At 44.0% G+C, this 23,918-nt stretch overlaps 2 protein-coding genes across 3 annotated transcripts in view; one reads left to right on the top strand and one right to left on the bottom strand.

The window, feature by feature from the left end:
* Positions 1-7,225: 7,225 nt before the first annotated feature.
* On the bottom strand, positions 7,226-12,824 carry HMGN1 (high mobility group nucleosome binding domain 1). Of its 2 annotated transcripts, none has more exons than XM_083171690.1 (6): positions 12,533-12,824; positions 11,447-11,482; positions 11,295-11,354; positions 10,278-10,334; positions 9,737-9,868; positions 7,226-8,374 (listed from the first exon to the last, which is right to left on the bottom strand). In XM_083171690.1, the coding sequence occupies exons 1-6, from the start codon at positions 12,545-12,547 to the stop codon at positions 8,330-8,332; spliced, it is 345 nt and encodes a 114-aa protein (XP_083027816.1). In that variant the 5' UTR covers positions 12,548-12,824; the 3' UTR covers positions 7,226-8,329. The 2 variants fall into 2 exon arrangements, with proteins under 2 accessions (XP_083027816.1, XP_083027817.1); XM_083171691.1 differs by having other exon boundaries at positions 11,325-11,354.
* A 630-nt stretch (positions 12,825-13,454) lies between these two features.
* GET1 (guided entry of tail-anchored proteins factor 1) overlaps positions 13,455-23,918 on the top strand; it is a 101,309-nt gene continuing 90,845 nt past the window's right edge. Inside the window, exons 1-2 of the mRNA XM_083171689.1 lie at positions 13,455-13,631; positions 18,480-18,645. Coding sequence (XP_083027815.1) covers positions 13,542-13,631; positions 18,480-18,645 — 256 coding nt within the window. The 5' untranslated portion in view covers positions 13,455-13,541. The remainder of the gene's footprint in view (positions 13,632-18,479; positions 18,646-23,918) is intronic.

Raw genomic sequence — 23,918 nt, 5'->3', positions numbered from 1 at the left:
CCAGTGTACGGCAGCAGGATCCTGGCTTTGCACCTTAGGACTATACCATCTCTTTTTTCCACGACCAAAAAAACCTTGTCCATCTATCGACTAAATACCCAGTCATTGACTAGGAATACTGCAAAAGCACCCTAGGCATCACATCTCCACCTCTATTGATAGTTGGAGCCACAGGTTTATTTACTAAGCGGTGCTCTGTTAACTTTGACTTCCTGGAGCGTTTACGCTAAAAATTAACACTAAGGAAACATCATTTTCCTTACACAACAACATGGCCTTGTTCCATTTTACCCCTTCCCATCGCAAACTAGGCTCTGACCAAGTCTGGTTTAACCCTTTTTAGAACACAGGTTATAAGACCTGGTCAAGTAACAACCCGGCAATAACCCTGATCGAGGACGCAATGTGAAAGGGGTACCATATAGATCAAATTGTGGAGAACCTGACCTTTTTCTACACACAAAAAAATGGTCAATTTAGAAGACAGCTGTATTTGCAGAGGCATAGCTGCAAGCACAGGCAGTCAGCCAATGACTAAGAAACTGCACTTGCCATAGGGCTGCTGCAACAGATGGCAGTATCTATGCACACACCAACCGTTATTACAGCGTGCACAGATGCTGTGAGTAGGTGAGCACCAATAGTTAAATGCAAGGCACAACAGACGTCTGAGCGCAGACAGCAATAGGGGTCAAAGACATTGTAATATCCCAACTACAAAACGGATTCTGCTTTCTACGTCAACGTTCCCAAACTCGATATTTCAGAAACTGAAAAAGTGGATGTTTACCATATTAAACAGACAAACATTCCCTCCTAGGGATTTGGCTGTAAAACAGAATGGCTATACCAATGCAGAAATCCACAAACTGCCATTAGTCTAGGTTTTCATGATGCTCAAGTCAGACAGTAAACCAAAAATTAATGGGTTATTAAAAAAAAAAAAAAAAAAAAAGGAAGTATGAGACTGCACACCACATCAGGTAGGAAATTGACATTCTAAAAAATTCAAGTTCAGGTCATAGGACACCCTCAGGCAGCAAGATTTCATCTCTCCGCCATCAAAAACCCATGCCTGACCCAGCTTAATGGACACTGCTCCAACTGGGTTTAAACCCGCTTTACCTTGGAGCAATATTATTCCAGTTTCAGCCCCACTAAACCTAGGTCTGGCTTACATAAGACACTCCTTGAGGAAGACAACTGCATGTAACAGCCGGTCGGTAGATTTTGATCACCCTGTTGAGCCGTTTACATTGCAGTTACCTGGTTCCCTCCGTGCTATACCCCTTTCAGACAATAACCCAGGTTATTTATGCAATGTGATTCAACCCAGGTCGATGTGAAAGCACCTGTCAATAACCAGATATTTCAGCCAGGGGAAAAAAAAGGGTTATACACTGGTCAAACCCGGGTTATTTCCTTACTCTAAGTGCTGATTGGGGTCAGGTTTAGCTTCCAGTCACCTCCTTTGTTCAGAACTCAGAGCCCAATAAAGTACTTTAAAAATGACATTAAACTGGTTTTAACATGGGTGACCCAGGTTGAGTTAAAAATGCACCAACCCTGGTCAATAAGGCGTTCTAAAAGGTCTCTGACATGGGTCTGATCAGTGTTCAAAACCAGGGTCCGACCCCGCTTTTGGCGATCTGAAAGGGTTGTAGCTACCAAAAGGATACCTAGGTTACTCAAACAGGGTTATTTTACAAGCGGACCCTATTGCGCAAAGCTGTGACCTGGGTAGACCAGGAAATAACCCATGTTATTGCAGCGGTGGAAAAGGGGAATAACCAGCCCTGAACTAGTGAGACGGCAAATAAAGGTTATAGAAGTAAAAAGCGGATACACAGGTGCTGAAATGTGCCAAGCCCCCAACCCCAGGGGCTACCCCCCCAAAGTTTTGCCAAGAAATTGAATCAATGTAAAACTTCAGAAATCTAAAAATCAATCCGATTAGTAACTAAGCTTGTGAGCAGGGTGTTGCTATTGGTTTGATTGTCTTACTGCCCAGTTTGTATAGGTTTTTAATTTGCTGCGCTACACAAGAACCTTTGGTACTTATGTAATATCTGGGCTCCCGTTTTTCTTATGAGACCGCGTCCCCTCGCGGGGCTCGCTGCGCTCACCACGCTTCGGGCATGGTGGCTCGCTGCGCTCGCCACACTATATTAAATCAACTCCATGCGTAGTTGGATAGTAGGGGTATGAAAAAATGGGGTGCATTTAACATGGGAGCCCAGATAATACATAAGTACCGAACGGTACTTATGTAGTATCTGGACGCCCGATTATCGCATCCGACCAAATCGCATGCGATGCGATGGATGGACCCGATTTTCCATAGGATTCTATGGGAAAAAGGGTCCTTTTCATTTCCCCACTATACAACTATGCATGGAGTTGGATATAAACCTGTGGCGAGCGCACGCGGATTTGTTAAAAAGTATTCCGCTGCGCTCGCCACGCTTCGGGCTCGGTGGCTCGCTACAGGTTTATATCCAACTCTATGCGTAGTTGGATAGTGGGGAAATGAAAAGGACCCTTTTTCCCATAGAATCCTATGTTAAAATGGTCCATTTTAACATTGAATACTATGGAAAAATCATCGCATGCGATGGACCCGATTTTTTAATCGGGCGTCCAGATACTACATAAGTACCTACCGAACCTTTTAATAAAATAGTAATGGCTAGTGTGCACCTGCATGCTTGTGTGGCACTACAAGTGTCAGCATGGTAGCGCCTCATTTTGTTTAGTGGGCGGTCCAAAGCCCACCCGCCTTTTTGTGGAAGTTACTAATCAAGTCAACTTTGCCATTATGGACCAGGTTTCAAGAAAGTTCGTGGCTGTGCAGAGTATGGGAAACCGCACACCAGTATAAGACAAGCCCTGATTGCAGATATGAAGAACATCCCACCACCCATAAATGCAGCCAAGCCATCACATATTCTAGCATGAGAAACTGGGCACACACACCTAAAGATTTGTCCACTCTGTCTGGTAGGAATAAAAATCTAGAAATAAACAGTAGTAAAGACAAATTTGTTAAACCTGTTTAAATTAATGATCTAAATAGATTTGTCCAAACGTTTGTTCATTTTCCAGCCTTTGGGGAGCAAGTTATTGTCACACGCTTCCATTTATTGCCAGATTGGATAGATCTGTAGGTGTGTACCCAGCTCATTACAACTAAATCTGAATTTGCAACATTCATGGCCTCAAGTCAGTCCTACTTCACACAAGTGTCTGGTGCCCTATGGAATGGTAAGCACGCGCGCTAATCTTAGCAGTTTAGAGTGGCTGTTGCAGTAACAACCACAAGATCATTGTGGACCGACCCCAAATTGTGCAAATCATGAGTAAGCATAATATATAAAAGCAGCATGTGCCATTAATGTTTAGGACATGGTCCGGATACCAGGATAGACCCTTAATCAGGTCACAACATGGTCTACCTTGCACCCTGAAAGGGCAACTGCAGTGCATGTGACATTTGTAACTCCCTTATACAAATGTCAATTATGTGCTTCAACAAAGCTGTTCTCATCTTTTAAAAAGGACTTATAAACCGGTGGGATAATTACGGCCCCTGTCAAACCCATTGCGGCTTTAGCGTGTTAACCCTCATACCCACTATACAATATATGAAGCACCAACAATAGTTATCAGCAGTGCTGCAAAAACTAACTACCCACAGGCAAAAACGGAATGATATTAACCATCGTTCAGTGACATCACAAGGACCCCTGCCAAACAAGCAGTCACTGACCATTACAACTCTCGAGAAAATAGGAAATGACCTGTGGTGGCGCTATGCTGCCTATGGACTGTACTGACCCCCAGTTATCACCCAATAACCAAAATATAAAAAATGGGGATTTCCAACCACGGGCGCAAGATGGATTGTAGTCTCTGGGTCTTCCTAGGTTCTCCTCAACGGTTTCTCGACCATAAGGGGAAAATTCAAAAGGAAAGATGGTGGTTACTACTGACCATCCCAGGAACTCACTACACCAAACACAACGAATATTTTTTGTGAAGGATAAGCGTACCCTACTTACAGTAGGCAGGGCAGCGTAAAGGCACATAGCCGTTTCTTTTTATTCTCTTTCCTTCCAGGGACTCACTTTCGCGGCATATTCCTCGAATGTTATCAGCAACACGTGTAGTGGGAAAAAAGTGCAATATATAGATTTATACTATGTTGACCATATATCAGAAAAATCAAAACACCCTGTTATTTGACGGATGAGGGAGTGATGATTGGATCGTACCTAACTCACCAATAGTATAAGTAAGGTACAAATATAAAGGTTTCTTTCACTCAGAGAGATTATTCTTCCATCTATAGACCATGAATATAATGGCGTACCCCAACTCACGTCAAAAGATGTTTCTTTACACACGTAGCGTGTTCTTTATTTGGTGGGGCTCGATTTTGATCAGATGACCATATTTCTCTCCAAATGGTGTGGTGATAAGTAAAATATAATAAAAAATGTTAGATCAGATTCATATACCTCCATGGATTTAGAGGTATAGGAATATTAGTAAGGGGTGTTCAAATTAATGTGACCAGAAGGTACTCATATCGTACCATAACTCACACGTGATGGTGCAAAACAAAACTTGTAAAGGTTTCTTTTTGTGGAAGGGGACTCCCTCCACCGTGATTCATCTTGTGTTTTTAAAAGAGTAAAGATGGGGAAGTATATACCGAGAAGGATGGGGTCTCTGAAAAAGCTGTATTGGCGTACCTTAACTCAGTTATACAGGCGTTTTCACCACATATAATGGTATCTTTTAATCCTTGACATGGGGATCTCTGTAGCCAATATATCACTCCAAAATATTCCAGAAATAGTCTCTTCAAAATTTATTTTATTGTACGAAAGCAGTAAAAATCCTTCATCCCAACAATGAAAGGATCCCAAAAATATCCAAAGGACTTCCCACAATGAGTCCCAAGGTAGCCCAAATGGATGAAATACAAAACATAAAAAAATCGATTTAAAAAAAATTACCTAAAATACATACAAAAATCCAGAAAAGCGTCCAAAGGAAAGGATGGCTGCTCACTCTCCACAGAAATCAGTCACGCGTTTCGGTGTCTGCAACACCTTTTTCAAAAAATTTTCAAGCGATTTTTTTATGTTTTGTATTTTATCCTTTTGGGCTACCTTGGGACTCATTGTGGGAAGTCCTTTGGATATTTTTGGGATCCTTTCATTGTTGGGATGAAGGATTTTTACTGCTTTCGTACAATAAAATAAATTTTGAAGAGCCTATTTCTGGAATATTTTGGAGTGATATCTTGGCTACAGAGATCCCCATGTCAAGGATTAAAAGATACCATTATATGTGGTGAAAACGACTGTATAACTGAGTTTGGGTAAGCCAATACAGCTTTTTCAGAGACCCCATCCTTCTCGGTATATACTTCCCCATCTAAACTCTTTTAAAAACACAAGAGGACCATAAAAAGAAACCTTTACAAGTTTTGTTTTGCACATCACATGTGAGTTATGGTACGATATGAGTACCTTCTGGTCACATTAATGTAAACACCCCCTACTGATATTCCTATACCTCTAAATCCACGGAGGTATATGAATCTTTTATTATATTGTTTTACTTATCACCACACCATTTGGAGAGAAATATGGTCATCTGATCAAAATCGAGCCCCACCAAATAAAGAACATGCTACGTGTGTAAAGAAACATCTTTTGACGTGAGTTGGGGTACGCCATTATATTCATGGTCTATAGATGGAAGAATAATCTCTGAGTGAAAGAAACCTTTATATTTGTACCTTACTTATACTATTGGTGAGTTAGGTACGATCCAATCATCACTCCCTCATCCGTCAAATAACAGGGTGTTTTGATTTTTCTGATATATGGTCAACATAGTATAAATCTATATATTGCACTTTTCCCCCGCTACACGTGTTGCTGATAACATTCGAGGAATATGCCCCGAAAGTGAGTCCCTGGAAGGAAAGAGAAAATAAAAAGAAAAGAAACCGCTACGTGCCTTTACGCTGCCCTGCCTACTGTAAGTAGGGTACGCTTATCCTTCACAAAAAATATTCATTGTGTTTGGTGTAGTGAGTTCCTGGGATGGTCAGTAGTAACCACCATCTTTCCTTTTGAATTTTCCCCTTATGGTCGAGAAACCGTTGAGGAGAACCTAGGAAGACCCAGAGACTACAATCCATCTTGCGCCCGTGGTTGGAAATCCCCATTTTTTATATTTTAAGTCACTGACCATTGTCAGATGAGACCATGTTCAGACCATCAGTGTTAACGATCCATGCATAGTTACTGATCTAGCGGGTACACACTGCACAAATGTATTAAAGTTATCGTAAATATAGTTTATTACAATCATAGTCTTTACCCATCTTAAGCTCACAAGGGCCCTCTCCTTATGAGCTTCTTACTGATAATTAGTTGAATGTCCTGTCCCATTCACTATGTACTTTTCCTAAATTGTCTTACACTAAGTCTGTTTTTGCTCATTTTACATGGATCAATAAATCCACAAAATTTGGCCTGTTGGCAGGACATAAAGACTGTAGTTGAGGACTGGTTAGGATTATGCAAGATTAACACAAAGGCTAATCTACGGCTTCAATGAGGATAGTGGGGCAAGCTGTACTCCATCTAAGCAGATACATTTAGATAGGACTAAAACAGTATAAGTTTTAATAGCAAGCAGAAGCCAACAAGTTACTAAAATAGGTGAAAGTCCTTATCCAGTCTCTATTAGTCCACCTGTTAATCTCCTGCTTCATTACCAGCAAGTATATAAAGTAAGCCAACCAAAACACACTATGTGAAAAAGGCAATGCATGTTTGACACCCCTAATATCCACAGCAGACATCTTTAACACAATGTGGATATAACCTAAAGCATGCATGTCCAAACTATGGCCCTCCGGCTATTGTGAAACTACAAGTCCCATCATGCCTTGCCACAGTTTTGCTTTTAGGGAATGCTAAAACTATGGCAAAGCATGCTGGAATGTGTACTTTCACAACCCCCAGAGGGCCACAGTTTGGACTTGCCTGACCTAAAGTTACGCAAGTACGATCTATCGCTTGAAACATTCAGGATAATATAACTGGAATGTATAACGCATGAAATAAGCATTATATTCATTTAACGGATGAAACAAGTTTGCTTGAGAAATCATAACTCACAATTCAGCATGAAGTTAATTTTTTTTTGAACCAGGTTTTATTGGTTTTGGTGATAAGTACACAGACACTATGAACAATCTGTACATTTTTTTTTCCTTAAACTCTAGTAGATTGGAAATCTAGGAATAAAAACATGTAGTCAAATTATAGTCAGAATCCAAAAACCCTAGCGGCTTTTTCAACTTGAAGTTCAAAGTCAAGTCGTTTTGTAAAAAATAAGAGCACCCCTCGTACCAGTATCTTCAACGTATTAGCTTAACCCATTCTCTGCAAAAAAGGGAAATGTGGGGTAAAAATACAACGAAAAAAGATAATGCAGCCGCGCTGGGGAGTGAAGTGGTTGACAACTTAACCGCTTTGATTTTTTCTTTTTGAACTTCCCAGTACTTCACATCACACTCACTACACACTCAAAAAGGTTGTTTTTTTAAAAAGATTCACAGCACTTTTACATAGTTACTGAAAATAAAATACCACTACCCAAAAATAGGAGAAAAAAAAATATATGGTAACACAGATAAGTACACAATTTTTTTTTAGAGGGAAATCCGACACCAAGGGATTTTTATTAGGTTGTAAAAATTGTACGCAAGACAATATGGGTACATATAACAGTTAAAATGTCAAGATAAAAAAACCTTGATAACTATCTGAACCAGTTTTAAATAACAGGCTTTGTTATCCCTGTCAGCCAGGGAGTCTGCAGGTAAAACAGCAGTGGACACAGGCAAAATGAGGGAGGGGAGGGAAAAAAATATATATGCAAAACCAGTGTGTGCACCTATAACGGTCTTATCACACAAATACATATGGAGATGACATTCTTGTGCATCCCCTCCCAATAGCAAACAATTCCATGGTGTTTTCTGCAGACCGTTGACAATTCTAAAATGGGCTTAACAAACCATCCAAAAAACATGTAATAAAAGTTACAAAAAAAAAAGCCAACAACCTCAAAACAGAAACATGGTGGGATTCCCTCCTATTTTAAAAATGTGTTTTCTAGAATTAAACTACTAAAAAACTTGCATTTACAAAATAGTTGATAAAAATATTCCTCTGAATTGTACAAGGGAGGTACAGGAACCACTGATAAAAGACTTGGAACAAGATGTAGGTTATTCAGATTTTGATTCCTTGTCTCCTCCATCAGATGCTGGGGCCTAGAGGGAAAAGACATTTGTTTAACAAAGCAGACAGTTAACACAAAGCAATGCAATTCACTTAACCACTTTAGGACCGTATACTAAAATACAACTCCAGGCAAAGTTGTGGCACCATTGGCAGTGTTTTCACACAATTACAACAACTTTCCCTGCTCATATAATTGAATCCAGAGAGACCAAAAGCTTTTAGATTTCGGTGCACAAATAATGATGCATATACCCAAATCAGACCAATAAGATGGGTGTTCCAGCACAATGCAGCATGCACAAATGCCATACATATGGTAGGCTTACATCACACATTTGTTGCTTAATATTCACAATAGAGGACATCAAAAACTTGACAAAACTTCTAACAGAATTGACACAAACCTTCCATCAATCACAATGTGCTGCCATTACTTTTAAAAGGGCTAAAATGATCTAGTAGTAGCCTAGTAATTATGTAGTTAAACAAGTAGATTACCAGATAATCCTGTAATAATGACACATGAATTACAGATTGTGCCTGACAGACCTCATTCACCTAGTTTTAATCAGGTAGAACCTGTGCAATAGAAGATCCTAACATGGGCAAATTGAAGATTACACAGAAACATGTATCATTTCAGTCTGTCTGGCAAGAAAAATTATTCCACAAGCAAACTGTTAATTGTCCTTTGCTCCCATAGAGAACCAGATTTTTGTTCCCACCAGACAGATCAGTCTAAAGTTGGCCATACACTACCACTCACAGCAGTGTATGGCCAGCCGATCCCCTGCACTACATCACATGTGATTGTTCACTTGTGACTGCTGCAAGGAGGGTCCGAGGTCAGCCCTGCATGCTGGTCCAATTTAGGATGGAATCGCATAGGACTGGGACACCACTCCTGATTTGGTAGAGATGACTGCTGCAAGGAGGGTCCGAGGTCAGCCCTGCATGCTGGTCCAATTTAGGATGGAATCACATAGGACTGGGACACCACTCCTGATTTGGTAGAGATTTCAGTAGTGTACGTAGCTTACTAGTTCTGGATTTAAAAAGATACCCATGCTTGAGCATAGATTGAAGTCTTAATTACCTGAGGTACTTATTCAATGTGCTCAAGCATGGCTAGTCCAAAAACCTGGACTGTTACTTTGCCTCCATGACCAAGTGTAGGAAACTACTTAAGATGCTCTAGTAACCCCACTCCCAGGAGACTGAGTTAACTGTTAAGTATCAATAAATAAGTGGAAAAAGGTCTATGCTGCTACTGTGACAATACACAGGTTGCCGTCAAATAACTGATCACGTGTGTAGGTAATATTTAACATTATGACAAGATTTCCCCATCATACCGATGGCTAGTGCTATTGGGCACAAATGGCTCTTACCTCGTCACTTTTTGTCTCTCCGTTTTCAGATGGAAGATCATCCTTAGTCTCCTCTTTGTTAGCTTCTTCGGTCTGCTTGCCTTTAGCACCCTTCTTTCCCTTTGCTGGAACTTTCTTCTCCTCAGATTTCTCCTGGAAAATTTAAGAATGTTAACCATCTTGTAGATTCTATAGATAAGCTTGCAGCATCCTACATGTGTTTTACCCAGTTTGTAACATCGCTGTCTACAATTGTAAAGTGCAATACTGCAATATATAAGAAACTAAATAAGTTACGAGTTTTGGGGACCATGGCGCAAAATGCACTTTGAAGCGACTGCACTAGTTCTCCAGCCCTCAGACTGTACAGCTCAAATGCATTAAAAGGTTACACAGAACTGTAGTTCATAATGGTGTCTGCACACAAGTCATTTAGCACAAAGTGACCAGAACTTACAGTTTGGACACAGATGACTTTTTAGCACTTATGTACCAACACTTTCCAAAGAGGTCTGCGACTATACAAACTTTATAAGCATACTTCTACATGCCATGGTCTCACCTTTGCTGCAGCCTTTTCCTTTTTAGGCTTAGGTTCAGCCTTTGGTGGGGCTGGTTTCTGTGGAGGGGGGAAAAGGAGAAATCCATTAGTGAAAGTACAATTTTAAGTCTCAACAAACAAATCCCACTTGTCGTGTCAAAGCACGTATGGCAAATTATGCCCCGAGTCAAGTTTTCTGCTAGTCTAGGAGAATCTAGAATTACATTAACAGATGTATTGGCCATATGAATTGAGCGGCTGGTGATAATGAAGCAGCCAATCGGCTCCTAGCTAATGTTACAAACCCAGCCTATAACTTGATTGGCTGCTTGATACATCTGCCTTTATGTAGGAAATAGTTACTTTATACAGGTGAATTACCATTGCAGTGGTGTTTAAACGCCAGCACCACACAACCTTACCCCTCTCCCTCAAAAGCCAATAAGCTATTGACAGTTTGATAAATGATAGTTAGGAGCCTACTTGCTGGCACATCACCAGCCGCATAGGTGTAAGTTAATGAAAGCTTCTAAAAATGGAGAATTAGTCTGCAATTTCTCTATTGCCATCCAGAAAATCAGGTTGCTATGGGCAACATCTCAATTTTTAGAAGCTTTGTGTGCACACACTTCAAGATCCCACGATTGACCTAGCCAGTTACCCCATAACACCAGGTGAGCAATATAGAGCACACACCGAACGATGTCATTCAGACGCCCACAATTGGATCCCCTCTTAACAGTAGTGTACCATAAGGGAGTCACTCAATATACTAAAGCTGGGTACACACTAAACAATTTTAACGGCCAATATGCATGATAACATTATCGTTGGCTGTAATGTTCAGTGTGTACCCAAGTATCTTGTTAACACTGTCCTTGATCATAGTTCTATCTGATGATATCACTGACTGCATGTCCAGCGAGGTGATGTGACTGAATAATATCGTTCAGTGTTTACCCACAAGTCATTTGTTTTTCAGAACCTCCGATATAGTTAATAATATCTGCATTGCCCCATATTACAGTGTGTACAGACCTTTAGAGGATGACTGCTGACAGTACTTACAGCGGATAACCGCGCCGACCTCCTCTTGGGCTATATAAGAAAAAAAAAATTGTTAGTTCTTCACAAAAACAAGTTCCTTAATTAAATGGTTTCTAAATAAAATGCACAATTTAATCTCCTACCTCATCTTTAGCATCCCCAGCATCTGCTGCATTAACCTGGAAAAAGGAGAAAAAAAAAAAGGAATTAAGATGCAAATAAATCAGACAATGCCAGCAGCCTAATTTATAAGCCCTGACCTTGGGGACTAAAAACACATACTATCATCCACACTTCACTGCAACAGGTTTCTAGTCCTCCACATGCACACTGGCCAGCAGAGGGCGCCGGTCCGATAACAGACAGCGATAGTCCCCAAGAAAGCCATAGAATAGCTGGGAGGGGGCGTGTACGCGCTGAGACACTGTCAGCTACCTTATAAACAAGCAAATGCTGAGGCAAATGGCGCGGCCCCTCCCCCCCCTGCACTCGCCTATGGATCATGCCCCTATCTATGGAGCCGCCAGCAGGGTCACTACCACCAACACACAGGAGGAGGGGGGGTGAACTAGCTGAGATGTGACGTCACCGACTCCGGCGTCCCCGCCGCTCTCCCATTGGCTAATAGCGGCCGGAACGTTCTAGAACGCCGCCAGGACCACCCCGCTGCCGATATAACCAGTGCGCGCAGGAGAGCGCCGAGGAGAACCCGCCACCGAGGGCTGCGGAGGGAGGAAGAGGTGGGGGGGCAGAAGGAGGCGGGACGGCGCGCTGATCCCAGCCCGCGCCATTACTGCCCCCTCTCCATAGCGCTGCACAGAAACCCATGCACCTCCCCCCCCGTCTCTCCCGCCTTCACCGACACTATACCCGACCTCGCAATAATGGCGGACGGATGAAACCGCACATTTTTTTAAAAAAAATTAAAAATAAAAAAGACAAAAAAATAATATTACAATAAATATTCTTAAAGCGCCGTTTTCAGACTGATCACCTCCCTGCCTGCCCAGGACTGCAAGCACCGGAGCACGGCAGCCCCGCCATTACACCGTGCGCACGTCTCCGAGACGGACCCAAAAGCGCGGGATAATCGGCGGCGGAGACAATTCCACCAGCGGCATAATGAAGCACGGCGGGTGCAAGCGCCACCATCGCCGCCGCGTCCTTGAGCGCCCACCTCCCGCTGCAGCGGCGCACATGCCCGGGTGCCCCCGGCGGCGGCAGCTTACCTTTCTCTTAGGCATGGCGGCGACCGTCTGTTACTGCTACTGCTGCCTGGAATGAAGGAGCTCCTGCTGGCGCGGGTAAGAAGTGAGCGATAGAGGGCAGCGCTGCACCGATGGACGCCCGGCAATGTGTGTAGGGGGTAGGACTAGTGGCGGGAGATCAGACACACAGAACCCCGCTGCTGCTGCTGCTGCTGCTGCTGCTGCAGATGATGGAGTCCTCCTTCTCCTCACAAAGACACTAGCTCGCTCCTCAGCGCTCTCCGGCGGTTAATATGCCAGCCAAAGAACTAGTTCTAACCAGATCCCTCCGCCTCTTATCTATTCACCGCTCCAACCTGCTGGGGGCTGGAAGGCGGGGCCGGCGACGTGGCCCCGCCTCCTCGCCCCCGCCATTGGCTCAGCGCTCCCAAAGAGCGCCTTTCAAACCATAACACGAGCACCTGTCTGGGTAGGTTAGGCTGTCAGTCAGCCAGCGCCCCCTCCCTGCCCCCCCTCCTCCTCCTCAAAAGGGGGGGAGGGGGGTTATAGTAAATCGGCTTTAGGGTTTTTTTTGTGTTTTTTTTTTTCCCTCCACTGGATTGGATTTTTTTTTTGTTCACGTTGGTTTGAATCGGTGGTGGTAAATAGAGCGCCGCTCGCTGATTGGCTGGGCGGCGATTCCTGATGTAACGTCACGATCCACAACGTTCCAAACCTATGCCCTAGCGTTCTAGTGCTGCTGCTGCTTCCCCAACGTTCCATAGGGGGAGGGGTCGGCTCTGTGCTGTGGCCGCTGTGTGTGTGGGAATCAGATAATAATAATAAAGGCGATGATCCGCCGCCGCCGCCGCTGTGTGTGTGTGTGTGTAACGGGCACCGGCAGCCGGCCCCTCCCGTGCAGGCGGCAGCAGCAGCTTCGGATGCCCCGTCCCGAGGGGTGGGGTTTGCTGATTGCCATTGTGTGCTGTAAGCTGCACCGCCCGCTGCTGCTGCTGGGGGATCGGAAGCTGCTGCTGCCGCCGCCGGGAACATGGCGGAGGGCTGTGCCTGGCTGCTAGTGCTAAGCACTGTATTCCTCTGCAATCTCTTTAAAATCCAGCTCCCTTCCTTATCCTCAATAGTAAGTAAGCCGAAAACAGGGAGCTAATGCTATTACCGCTGCGGCCATCTGCCCAGGGCTTGTTATTTACAAAAGATCGGGACTGAGGCGATGGAAGGCGGGTGTGAAGCTTTCCTCCTGGTAGCCAGCCCCCTTGGGCAGGCGGCAGAGGCACGCACACCCCTCCATGTTACCTGCTGCTCAGTGCAAGCAGGCGCCCACATGCACTGGCTGCCATGTTCCCGACCACACACTGTCACCTTACATAACCCCGACCATGTATTGCAATAAATCCTTATCTCCCTGCATGCAAGCATAATCCACATATGTACTATACAGGGATGGCCGCCTGCAGCTTGTATGCACTCAGCATCTCCCTGCTACATAAGCATGGAGGATGCATCTTCCTGCTACAAACGCAGGCTTGGAGAATGCATCATCCTGCTACACACGCGGGCATGGAGGATGCATCTTCCTGCTACACACGCGGGCATCGAGGGTGCATCTCCCTACTACACACACAAGCATGGAGGAGGGTGCATCTCCCTACTACACACCCACGCAGGCATGGAGGGTGCATCTTCCTGCTACACACGCAGGCATAGAGGGTGCATCTTCCTGCTACACACGCAGGCATGGAGGGTGCATCTTCCTGCTACACATGCAGGCATGGAGGGTGCATCTTCCTGCTACACACGCAAGCATAGATAATGCATCTTCCTGCTACAAACGCAGGCATGGAGGTTGCATTCCCCTACTACACACAGGCATGGAGTGTGTATGGCCCTGATACACACACAGGATGAGAAAGGGGGGTACATATTCCTGCTACACACACATAGAGACATGGAGGTTGCATCTCGGTGCTACACAAGTACACAACGGCATGGAAAGTGCATCTCCCTACTACACACACAAGCATGGAGGAGGGTGCATCTCCCTACTACACACACGCATGGAGGAGGGTGCATCTCCTTACTACACACGCATGGAGGAGGGTACATCTTACTACACACACAAGCATGGAGGAGGGTGCATCTCCTTACACACACAGGCTAAAAATTAGTGTGCTGAGCGTGGCAAGTGGGATTCAGGCGTCGAGATTTTGACCACCGGGATTCCATACCAATTCCGTAGCTTCCTACTACACACAAGCATGGTGGAGGGTGCATCTCCTTACTACACACACACACACACACACATGAAGAAGGGTGCATCGCCTTACTACACACACACACACACACACACACGCATGGAGGAGGGTACATCTCCTTACTACACACACAAGCATGGAGGAAGGTGCATCTCCTTACTACACACACAAAGGCACGGAGGAGGGTACATCTTACTACACACACAAGCATGGAGGAGGGTTTATCTCCTTACTACACACACAAGCATGGAGGAGGGTGCATCTCCTTACTACACACATAAGCATGGAGGAGGGTACATCTCCTTAATACACAGACAAGCATGGAGGAAGGTGCATCTCCTTACTACACACACAAAGGCACGGAGGAGGGTGCATCTCCTTGCCACACACACAAGCATGGAGGAGGGTTTATCTCCTTACTACACACAAGCATGGAGGAGGGTGCATCTCCTTACTACACACACAAGCATGGAGGAGGGTACATCTTACTACACACACAAGCATGGAGGAGGGTACATCTCCTTACTACACACACAAGCATGGAGGAGGGTGCATCTCCTTACCACACACACAAGCATGGAGGAGGGTACATCTCCTTACTACACACACAAGCATGGAGGAAGGTACATCTCCTTACTACACACACAAGCATGGAGGAAGGTACATCTCCTTAGTACACACAAAAGCATGGAGGAGGGTACATCTCCTTACCACACACACAAGCATGGAGGAGGGTGCATCTCTTTACTACACACACAAGCATGGAGGAGGGTACATCTTACTACACACACAAGCATGGAGGAGGGTACATCTTACTACACACACAAGCATGGGGGAGGGTACATCTTACTACACACACAAGCATGGAGGAAGGTGCATCTCCTTACTACACACACAAGCATGGAGGAGGGTACATCTTACTACATACACAAGCATGGAGGAGGGTGCATCTCCTTACACACACAGGCTAAAAATTAGTGTGCTGAGCGTGGCAAGCGGGATTCAGGCGTCGAGATTTTGACCACCGGGATTCCATACCAATTCCGTATCTTCCTACTACACACAAGCATGGTGGAGGGTGCATCTCCTTACTACACACACACACACACACACACACACATGAAGAAGGGTGCATCGCCTTACTACACACACACACACATGAAGAAGGGTGCATCTCCTTACTACACACACAAGCATGGAGGAGGGTGCATCTCCTTACACACACAGGCTAAAAATTAGTGTGCTGAGCGTGGCAAGCGGGATTCAGGCGTCGAGATTTTGACCACCGGGATTCCATACCAATTCCGTATCTTCCTACTACACACAAGCATGGTGGAGGGTGCATCTCCTTACTACACACACACACACACACATGAAGAAGGGTGCATCGCCTTACTACACACACACACACACACACATGAAGAAGGGTGCATCTCCTTACCACACACACACACACACGCATGGAGGAGGGTACATCTCCTTACTACACACACAAGCATGGAGGAAGGTGCATCTCCTTACTACACACACAAAGGCACGGAGGAGGGTACATCTTACTACACACACAAGCATGGAGGAGGGTTTATCTCCTTACTACACACAAGCATGGAGGAGGGTGCATCTCCTTACTACACACACAAGCATGGAGGAGGGTACATCTTACTACACACACAAGCATGAAGGAGGATGCATCTCCTTACTACACACACAAGCATGGAGGAGGGTACATCTTACTACACACACAAGCATGGAGGAGGGTGCATCTCCTTACTACACACACAAGCATGGAGGAGGGTACATCTTGCTACACATGCAGGCATGGAGGGTGCATCTTCCTGCTACACACGCAAGCATAGATAATGCATCTTCCTGCTACACACGCAGGCATGGAGGTTGCATTCCCCTACTACACACAGGCATGGAGTGTGTATGGCCCTGATACACACACAGGATGAGAAAGGGGGGTACATATTCCTGCTACACACACATAGAGACATGGAGGTTGCATCTCCGTGCTACACAAGTACACAACGGCATGGAAAGTGCATCTCCCTACTACACACACAAGCATGGAGGAGGGTGCATCTCCCTACTACACACACGCATGGAGGAGGGTGCATCTCTTTACTACACACACACACACACGCATGGAGGAGGGTACATCTTACTACACACACAAGCATGGAGGAGGGTGCATCTCCTTACACACACAGGCTAAAAATTAGTGTGCTGAGCGTGGCAAGCGGGATTCAGGCGTCGAGATTTTGACCACCGGGATTCCATACCAATTCCGTATCTTCCTACTACACACAAGCATGGTGGAGGGTGCATCTCCTTACTACACACACACACACACACACACACACACACACACGAAGAAGGGTGCATCGCCTTACTACACACACACACACATGAAGAAGGGTGCATCTCCTTACTACACACACACACGCATGGAGGAGGGTACATCTCCTTACTACACACACAAGCATGGAGGAAGGTGCATCTCCCTACTACACACACAAAGGCACGGAGGAGGGTACATCTTACTACACACACAAGCATGGAGGAGGGTTTATCTCCTTACTACACACAAGCATGGAGGAGGGTGCATCTCCTTACTACACACACAAGCATGGAGGAGGGTACATCTTACTACACACACAAGCATGGAGGAGGATGCATCTCCTTACTACACACACAAGCATGGAGGAGGGTACATCTTACTACACACACAAGCATGGAGGAGGGTGCATCTCCTTACTACACACACAAGCATGGAGGAGGGTGCATCTCCTTACTACACACAAGCATGGATTAAGATGCATCTCCTTACTACACACACACACAAGCAGGGAGGAGGGTGCATCTACTTACTACACACAAGCATGGAGGAGGGTGCATCTCCTTACTACACACACAAGCATGGACACACAATCAATCAATCACAGAGGAGAGGGCATCTTCCTGCTACACACACACACAAATACATAGAGGGTGCATCTCCTTACTAGACACAGGCACAATGGAGGGTGCATCTCTCTGCTACACACACAGGCATGGAGGAGGGTTCATCTCCTTACTACACACACACACACACACAAAATCAATCACAGAGGAGAGCGCATCTCCCTGCTACACACACACACAAAGACATAGAGGGTGCTTTCCCAGTGAGCAGAAGACAGCAATGCCACCACTGTGCCAGCCACAGTAACCATTCTCCACCACTAAGATCACGCAGACTATATCATGCAGTACTGAAAATAATAGTGCATTTACCTAGAATGACTTCTGTATTGCGTGTCCTACTGCAGTGTGCAGTCTAGTTCCTCTGAGAGTAATGGGAGGACAGTGTGTATGCATGCAAGCACTAAGTACAACTTTAGGGTATTGCATGATCTACTGCAGGCATGTCCAACGTGCGGCCCTCCAGCTGTTGTGAAACTACACATCCCAACATGCCTTGCCATAGTTTTGCTAGTAGGGAATGCTAAAACTATGGCAGGGCATCATGGGATGTGTAGTTTCACAACATCTGGAGGGTCGCAGGTTGGAAATGCCTGATCTACTGTATAACAATATACACCAAATAGTACAGTTTCCCACATACTTCTGTATACTCTAGTCTTGCCATATGAAACGTACAGAAGAGCAGTTTATTTTGACTTTATAGTAAATTCTAAAAGCACATCTCTTTGTTTTATAAATCTGTTTAGGTGTCCAGGTTACTGCAGAAGGATGTGGAGGAGGAGCAGCAGATGAGAGCCGATATCCAGATTATGAGACAAGAACTCTCAAATATCAGTATGATGGATGAGTTTGCCAGATATGCCCGATTGGAACGCAAAATCAACAAGATGACTGACAAACTTAAAACCCATGGTAATTCCATTTATTTTCTAATTTAATATATATACTTATACATAACTTATGATAAGTTATTCCTTGGAATCTCATGATACACATGCACATACATAATCTATGATGTTTCCATCATGGTAGGTATTTACTCCCATACCATCAAACCTACTGTCAGAGGCCATCTCATTAGCCTGTATGAGGCTGTTACACATTGGGGCTGTTTATCAATGAGTTTCATTGACAAATGGAACCCAATGTCAGTATTCAATGCACACTACCAGTCCAGGTTTTCGTTCTATCCATGCTTGAGCACAGATGGGCAAAACACAGTAATTGAGGAACTAATCAAGTTATTTGTTCTCAAGTATGGATATCCTTAAAACCTGCACTGTTAAGGGGCATACACAATGGGTGCTTTTGCCCAGCATGTATGCAAAGCGATCATGGGGGAATTTGCTGGGAAATCACTGAACAATTTTAGCCCATCCAAGCTCCTACCACAGACAAATGATTTTGCACTAGAAGGTGCTTACTCCATTTTGGAAGATTTGTCATTCAGTCTTATGCATTTTATAGGTTAGGCATAGGGGGCAATTCAGTTCAGCACAATGGCTGCAATGTAGCATTAGGCAGCCACATATCTTGGCCAGCAACACACTGTACAGAGGCATTCAGGGTAACTGATAGAGGATAGGTCTGCATCCAAACCAACTGATAGAGGGTAGGTCTGCATCCAAACCAACTGATAGAAGGTAGGTCAGCATCCAAACCAACTGATAGAGGGTAGGTCAGCATCCAAACCAACTGATAGAGGGTAGGTCAGCATCCAAACCAACTGATAGATGGTAGGTCTGCATTCAAACCAACTGATAGATGGTAGGTCTGAATCCAAACCAACTGATAGAGGGTAGGTCTGCATTCAAACCAACTGATAGAGGGTAGGTCTGAATCCAAACCAACTGATAGAGGGTAGGTCTGTAGCCAAACCAACTGATAGAGGGTAGGTCTGTATCCAAACCAACTAGTAGAGGGTAGGTCTGCATACAAACCAACTGATAGAGGGTAGGTCTGCATTCAAACCAACTGATAGAGGGTAGGTCTGAATCCAAACCAACTGATAGAGGGAAGGTCTGTATCCAAACCAACTGATAGAGGGTAGGTCTGTATCCAAACCAAACCAACTGATAGAGGATAGGTCTGCATCCAAACCAACTGATAGAAGGTAGGTCAGCATCAAAACCAACTGATAGATGGTAGGTCTGCATACAAACCAACTGATAGAGGGTAGGTCTGTATCCAAACCAACTGATAAAGGGTAGGTCTGTATCCAAACCAACTGATAGAGGGTAGGTCTGTATCCAAACCAACTAGTAGAGGGTAGGTCTGCATCCAAACCAACTGATAGAGGGAAGGTCTGTATCCAAACCAACTGATAGAGGGTAGGTCTGCATCCAAACCAACTAGTAGAGGGTAGGTCTGTATCCAGACCAGCTAGTAGAGGGTAGGTCTGCATCCAAACCAACTGATAGATGGTAGGTCTGCATTCAAACCAACTGATAGATGGTAGGTCTGAATCCAAACCAACTGATAGAGGGTAGGTCTGCATTCAAACCAACTGATAGAGGGTAGGTCTGAATCCAAACCAACTGATAGAGGGTAGGTCTGTATCCAAACCAACTGATAGAGGGTAGGTCTGCATTCAAACCAACTGATAGAGGGTAGGTCTGAATCCAAACCAACTGATAGAGGGTAGGTCTGTATCCAAACCAACTGATAGAGGGTAGGTCTGTATCCAAACCAACTAGTAGAGGGTAGGTCTGCATCCAAACCAACTGATAGAGGGTAGGTCTGCATTCAAACCAACTGATAGAGGGTAGGTCTGAATCCAAACCAACTGATAGAGGGAAGGTCTGTATCCAAACCAACTGATAGAGTGTAGGTCTGTATCCAAACCAAACCAACTGATAGAGGATAGGTCTGCATCCAAACCAACTGATAGAAGGTAGGTCAGCATCCAAACCAACTGATAGAGGGTAGGTCTGCATACAAACCAACTGATAGAGGGTAGGTCTGCATCCAAACCAACTAGTAGAGGGTAGGTCTGCATCCAGACCAACTAGTAGAGGGTAGGTCTGCATCCAAACCAAATATTAGAGGGTAGGTCTGCATCCAAACCAACTGATAGAGGATAGGTCTGTATCCAAACCAAACCAACTGATAGAGGATAGGTCTGCATCCAAACCAACTGATAGAAGGTAGGTCAGCATCCAAACCAACTGATAGAGGGTAGGTCTGCATTCAAACCAACTGATAGAGGGTAGGTCTGAATCCAAACCAACTGATAGAGGGTAGGTCTGAATCCAAACCAACTGATAGAGGGAAGGTCTGTATCCAAACCAACTGATAGAGGGTAGGTCTGCATCCAAACCAACTGATAGAAGGTAGGTCTGCATCCAAACCAACTAGTAGAGGGTGGGTCTGCATCCAGACCAACTAGTAGAGGGTAGGTCTGCATCCAAACCAAATATTAGAGGGTAGGTCTGCATCCAAACCAACTGATAGAGGATAGGTCTGCATCCAAACCAACTGATAGAAGGTAGGTCAGCATCCAAACCAACTGATAGAGGGTAGGTCTGCATCCAAACCAACTGATAGAGGATAGGTCTGCATCCAAACCAACTGATAGAGGGTAGGTCTGCATCCAAAACAGCTGATAGAGGGTAGGTATGCATCCAAACCAACTGTTAGAAGGTAGGTCAGCATCCAAACCAACTGATAGAGGGTAGGTCTGCATCCAAACCAACTGATAGAGGGTAGGTCAGCATCCAAAACAACTGATAGAAGGTAGGTCAGCATCCAAACCAACTGATAGAGGGTAGGTCTGCATCCAAACCAACATATTTTGGCTATATTAGGTGGCACATCATTGTATTGGCCGTTCATCTTCAATTGTGAAATTGTGTGATGTGCTTTTTGGAATATCATGGAACAAGCAATCCGACAGAGCCTGGTTTATGTACATTAAATGGTTACCATGCATAGTGATCATATTGGTAAGGGTCAATCAATACAAATAGAAAACACTAATTATTTCAGAAATAACTGAGGGCTGTTTGTGTTTGTGGCTGTGTGGTATCTGGGCCACATATAATCCCAGAAACTTTAACACAGTGCTCAATATGGGCCTTATTCTAGTTCGCTCTTTCTGACAAAATCCTTCTTAGGTGGACAAAACCATGTGCACTGAAGGTGGGGCAGATGTAACATGTGCAGAGAGAATTAGATTTGGGTGAGTTATTTTGTTTCTGTGCAGAGTAAATACTGGCTGCTTTATTTTTGCACAGCAATGTAGAGCTCACTTTGAAGTAAAACCCCACCCAAATCTAATTCTCTCTGCACAAGTTACATCTACCCCACCTGCAGTGCACATGGTTTTGTCCATCTAAGAAGGATTTTGTCAGAAAGAGTGAACTAGAATAAGGCCCTGTATGTATATTGTATATCTTTCATATTCAGCCTCAATATTACTAAGATGTAATCGTTTTCATATGTTTTCTCTAGGAATTTTTTTTTTGGGGGGGGGGGGATTGCTGGTCAGTGAAGAGGGCACATTTTAAAGGGTGAAATTTTGGTTGTGATGTGTCACAAAACCTGATGTGCAGTTATTGTAATAATATATGTTAAGTAATAATTACTGTAATATGCCCACAATTCAAATTATGCCACACAGTAGTGTCCACAATTTATTGTATAACACACAATAGTGCCCTTAATTCATATTATGCCACAGAGTAGTGCCCACGATTCATATTATGCCACACAGTAGTGTCCACAATTCATATTATGCCACACAGTAGTGCCCACAATTCATATTATGCCACACAGTAGTGCCCACAATTCATATTATGCCACACAGTAGTGCCCACAATTCATATTATGCCACACAGTAGTGCCCACAATTTATGGTATAACACACAGTAGTGCCCACAATTTATGGTATAACACACAATAGTGCCCTCAAATCATATTATGCCACACAGTAGTGCCCACAATTTATATGATGCCATACAGTAGTGCTCACAGTTCACATTGTGCTGTACAGCAATACCTTCAGTTCATATTATGCAAAACAGTATGCCCACAATTCATATTATGCCACACAGTAGTGCCCACAATTCATACACCCACCTTGTTTAACCCCTTCCTGACAGAGCTAGTTTTTGCGTTCCTGACAGAGCCATTTTTTTTTAAATCTGACATGTCTCACTTAAGTGGGGATAACTTTTTTTTGCTTTTACTTATCCCAGTGATTTTGAGATTGTTTTCTCGTGACACATTGTACTTCAAGTTAGTGGTAAATTTTCGTCGATACAGTCTGTGTTTTTTTGTGAAAAATACCAAAATGTCGGAAAAAAATGGAAAATTTTGCGATTTGCAAAATGTTAAATTTTCTGCTTGTGAGACAAATAATCTTACCACTCAAAATAGTGAATAACTAACATAGACCATATGTCTACTTTATGTTGACATCATTATTTCAACTTCCTTTTAATTTTTTGGGACACTAGGAGGCTTACAATATGAATAGCAAATTCTCAAATTTTCAAGAAAATTTCAAACACTGATTTTTTTAGGGACCAGTTCAGTTCTGATGTGACTTTGAGGGACTTGTATGTGAGACACCCCCATAAATGATGCCATTTCAAAAACTGCACCCCTCACAGTATTCAAAACAGCATTTTGGAAGTTTGTTAACCCTTTAGGTGTTTCACAGGAATTAAAACAAAGTGTAGGTGAAATTTCAAAATTTCTTTTTTTTTGCAGAGTTTCAATTTTAATACATTTTTCTAACGAATACAGTAGATTTTACTAGAGAAATGTGACTAAAAATTGATTCCCCCAATTCTTTTGTTTTCATAAATATCCTATATGTGGCCCTAGTGTGCACGGTGACCAAACCACAGGCTTCATAATAGAAGGAGCACCTACTTGATTTTGGAGCCTCCTTTTTATGAGATTATTTTTTAGGCACCATGTAGGTTTCTAGGCACCATAAGATGCTAAAAGTTAGGAACCCCCCCACAAGTGACCCCATTTTGCAAACTACACCCCTCAGGGAATTCATCTAGGGGTATAGTGTACATTTCAAACCCCCAGGGGTTTCACCAATTTTGATACAACTGGGCTGTGAAAATGAAAAAAATTAATTTTTCATTTTCACAGCTCAGTTGTATCAAAATTGGTTAAACCCCTGGGGGTTTGAAATGTACACTATACCCCTAGATGAATTCCCT

The sequence above is a fragment of the Crinia signifera genome, chromosome 2, assembly GCF_055691185.1.
Source record: "Crinia signifera chromosome 2, ASM5569118v1, whole genome shotgun sequence".
Taxonomy (NCBI): domain Eukaryota; kingdom Metazoa; phylum Chordata; class Amphibia; order Anura; family Myobatrachidae; genus Crinia; species Crinia signifera.
Note: the sequence above shows the minus strand (reverse complement) of the source record. Positions and strands in the feature narration are given on the sequence as shown.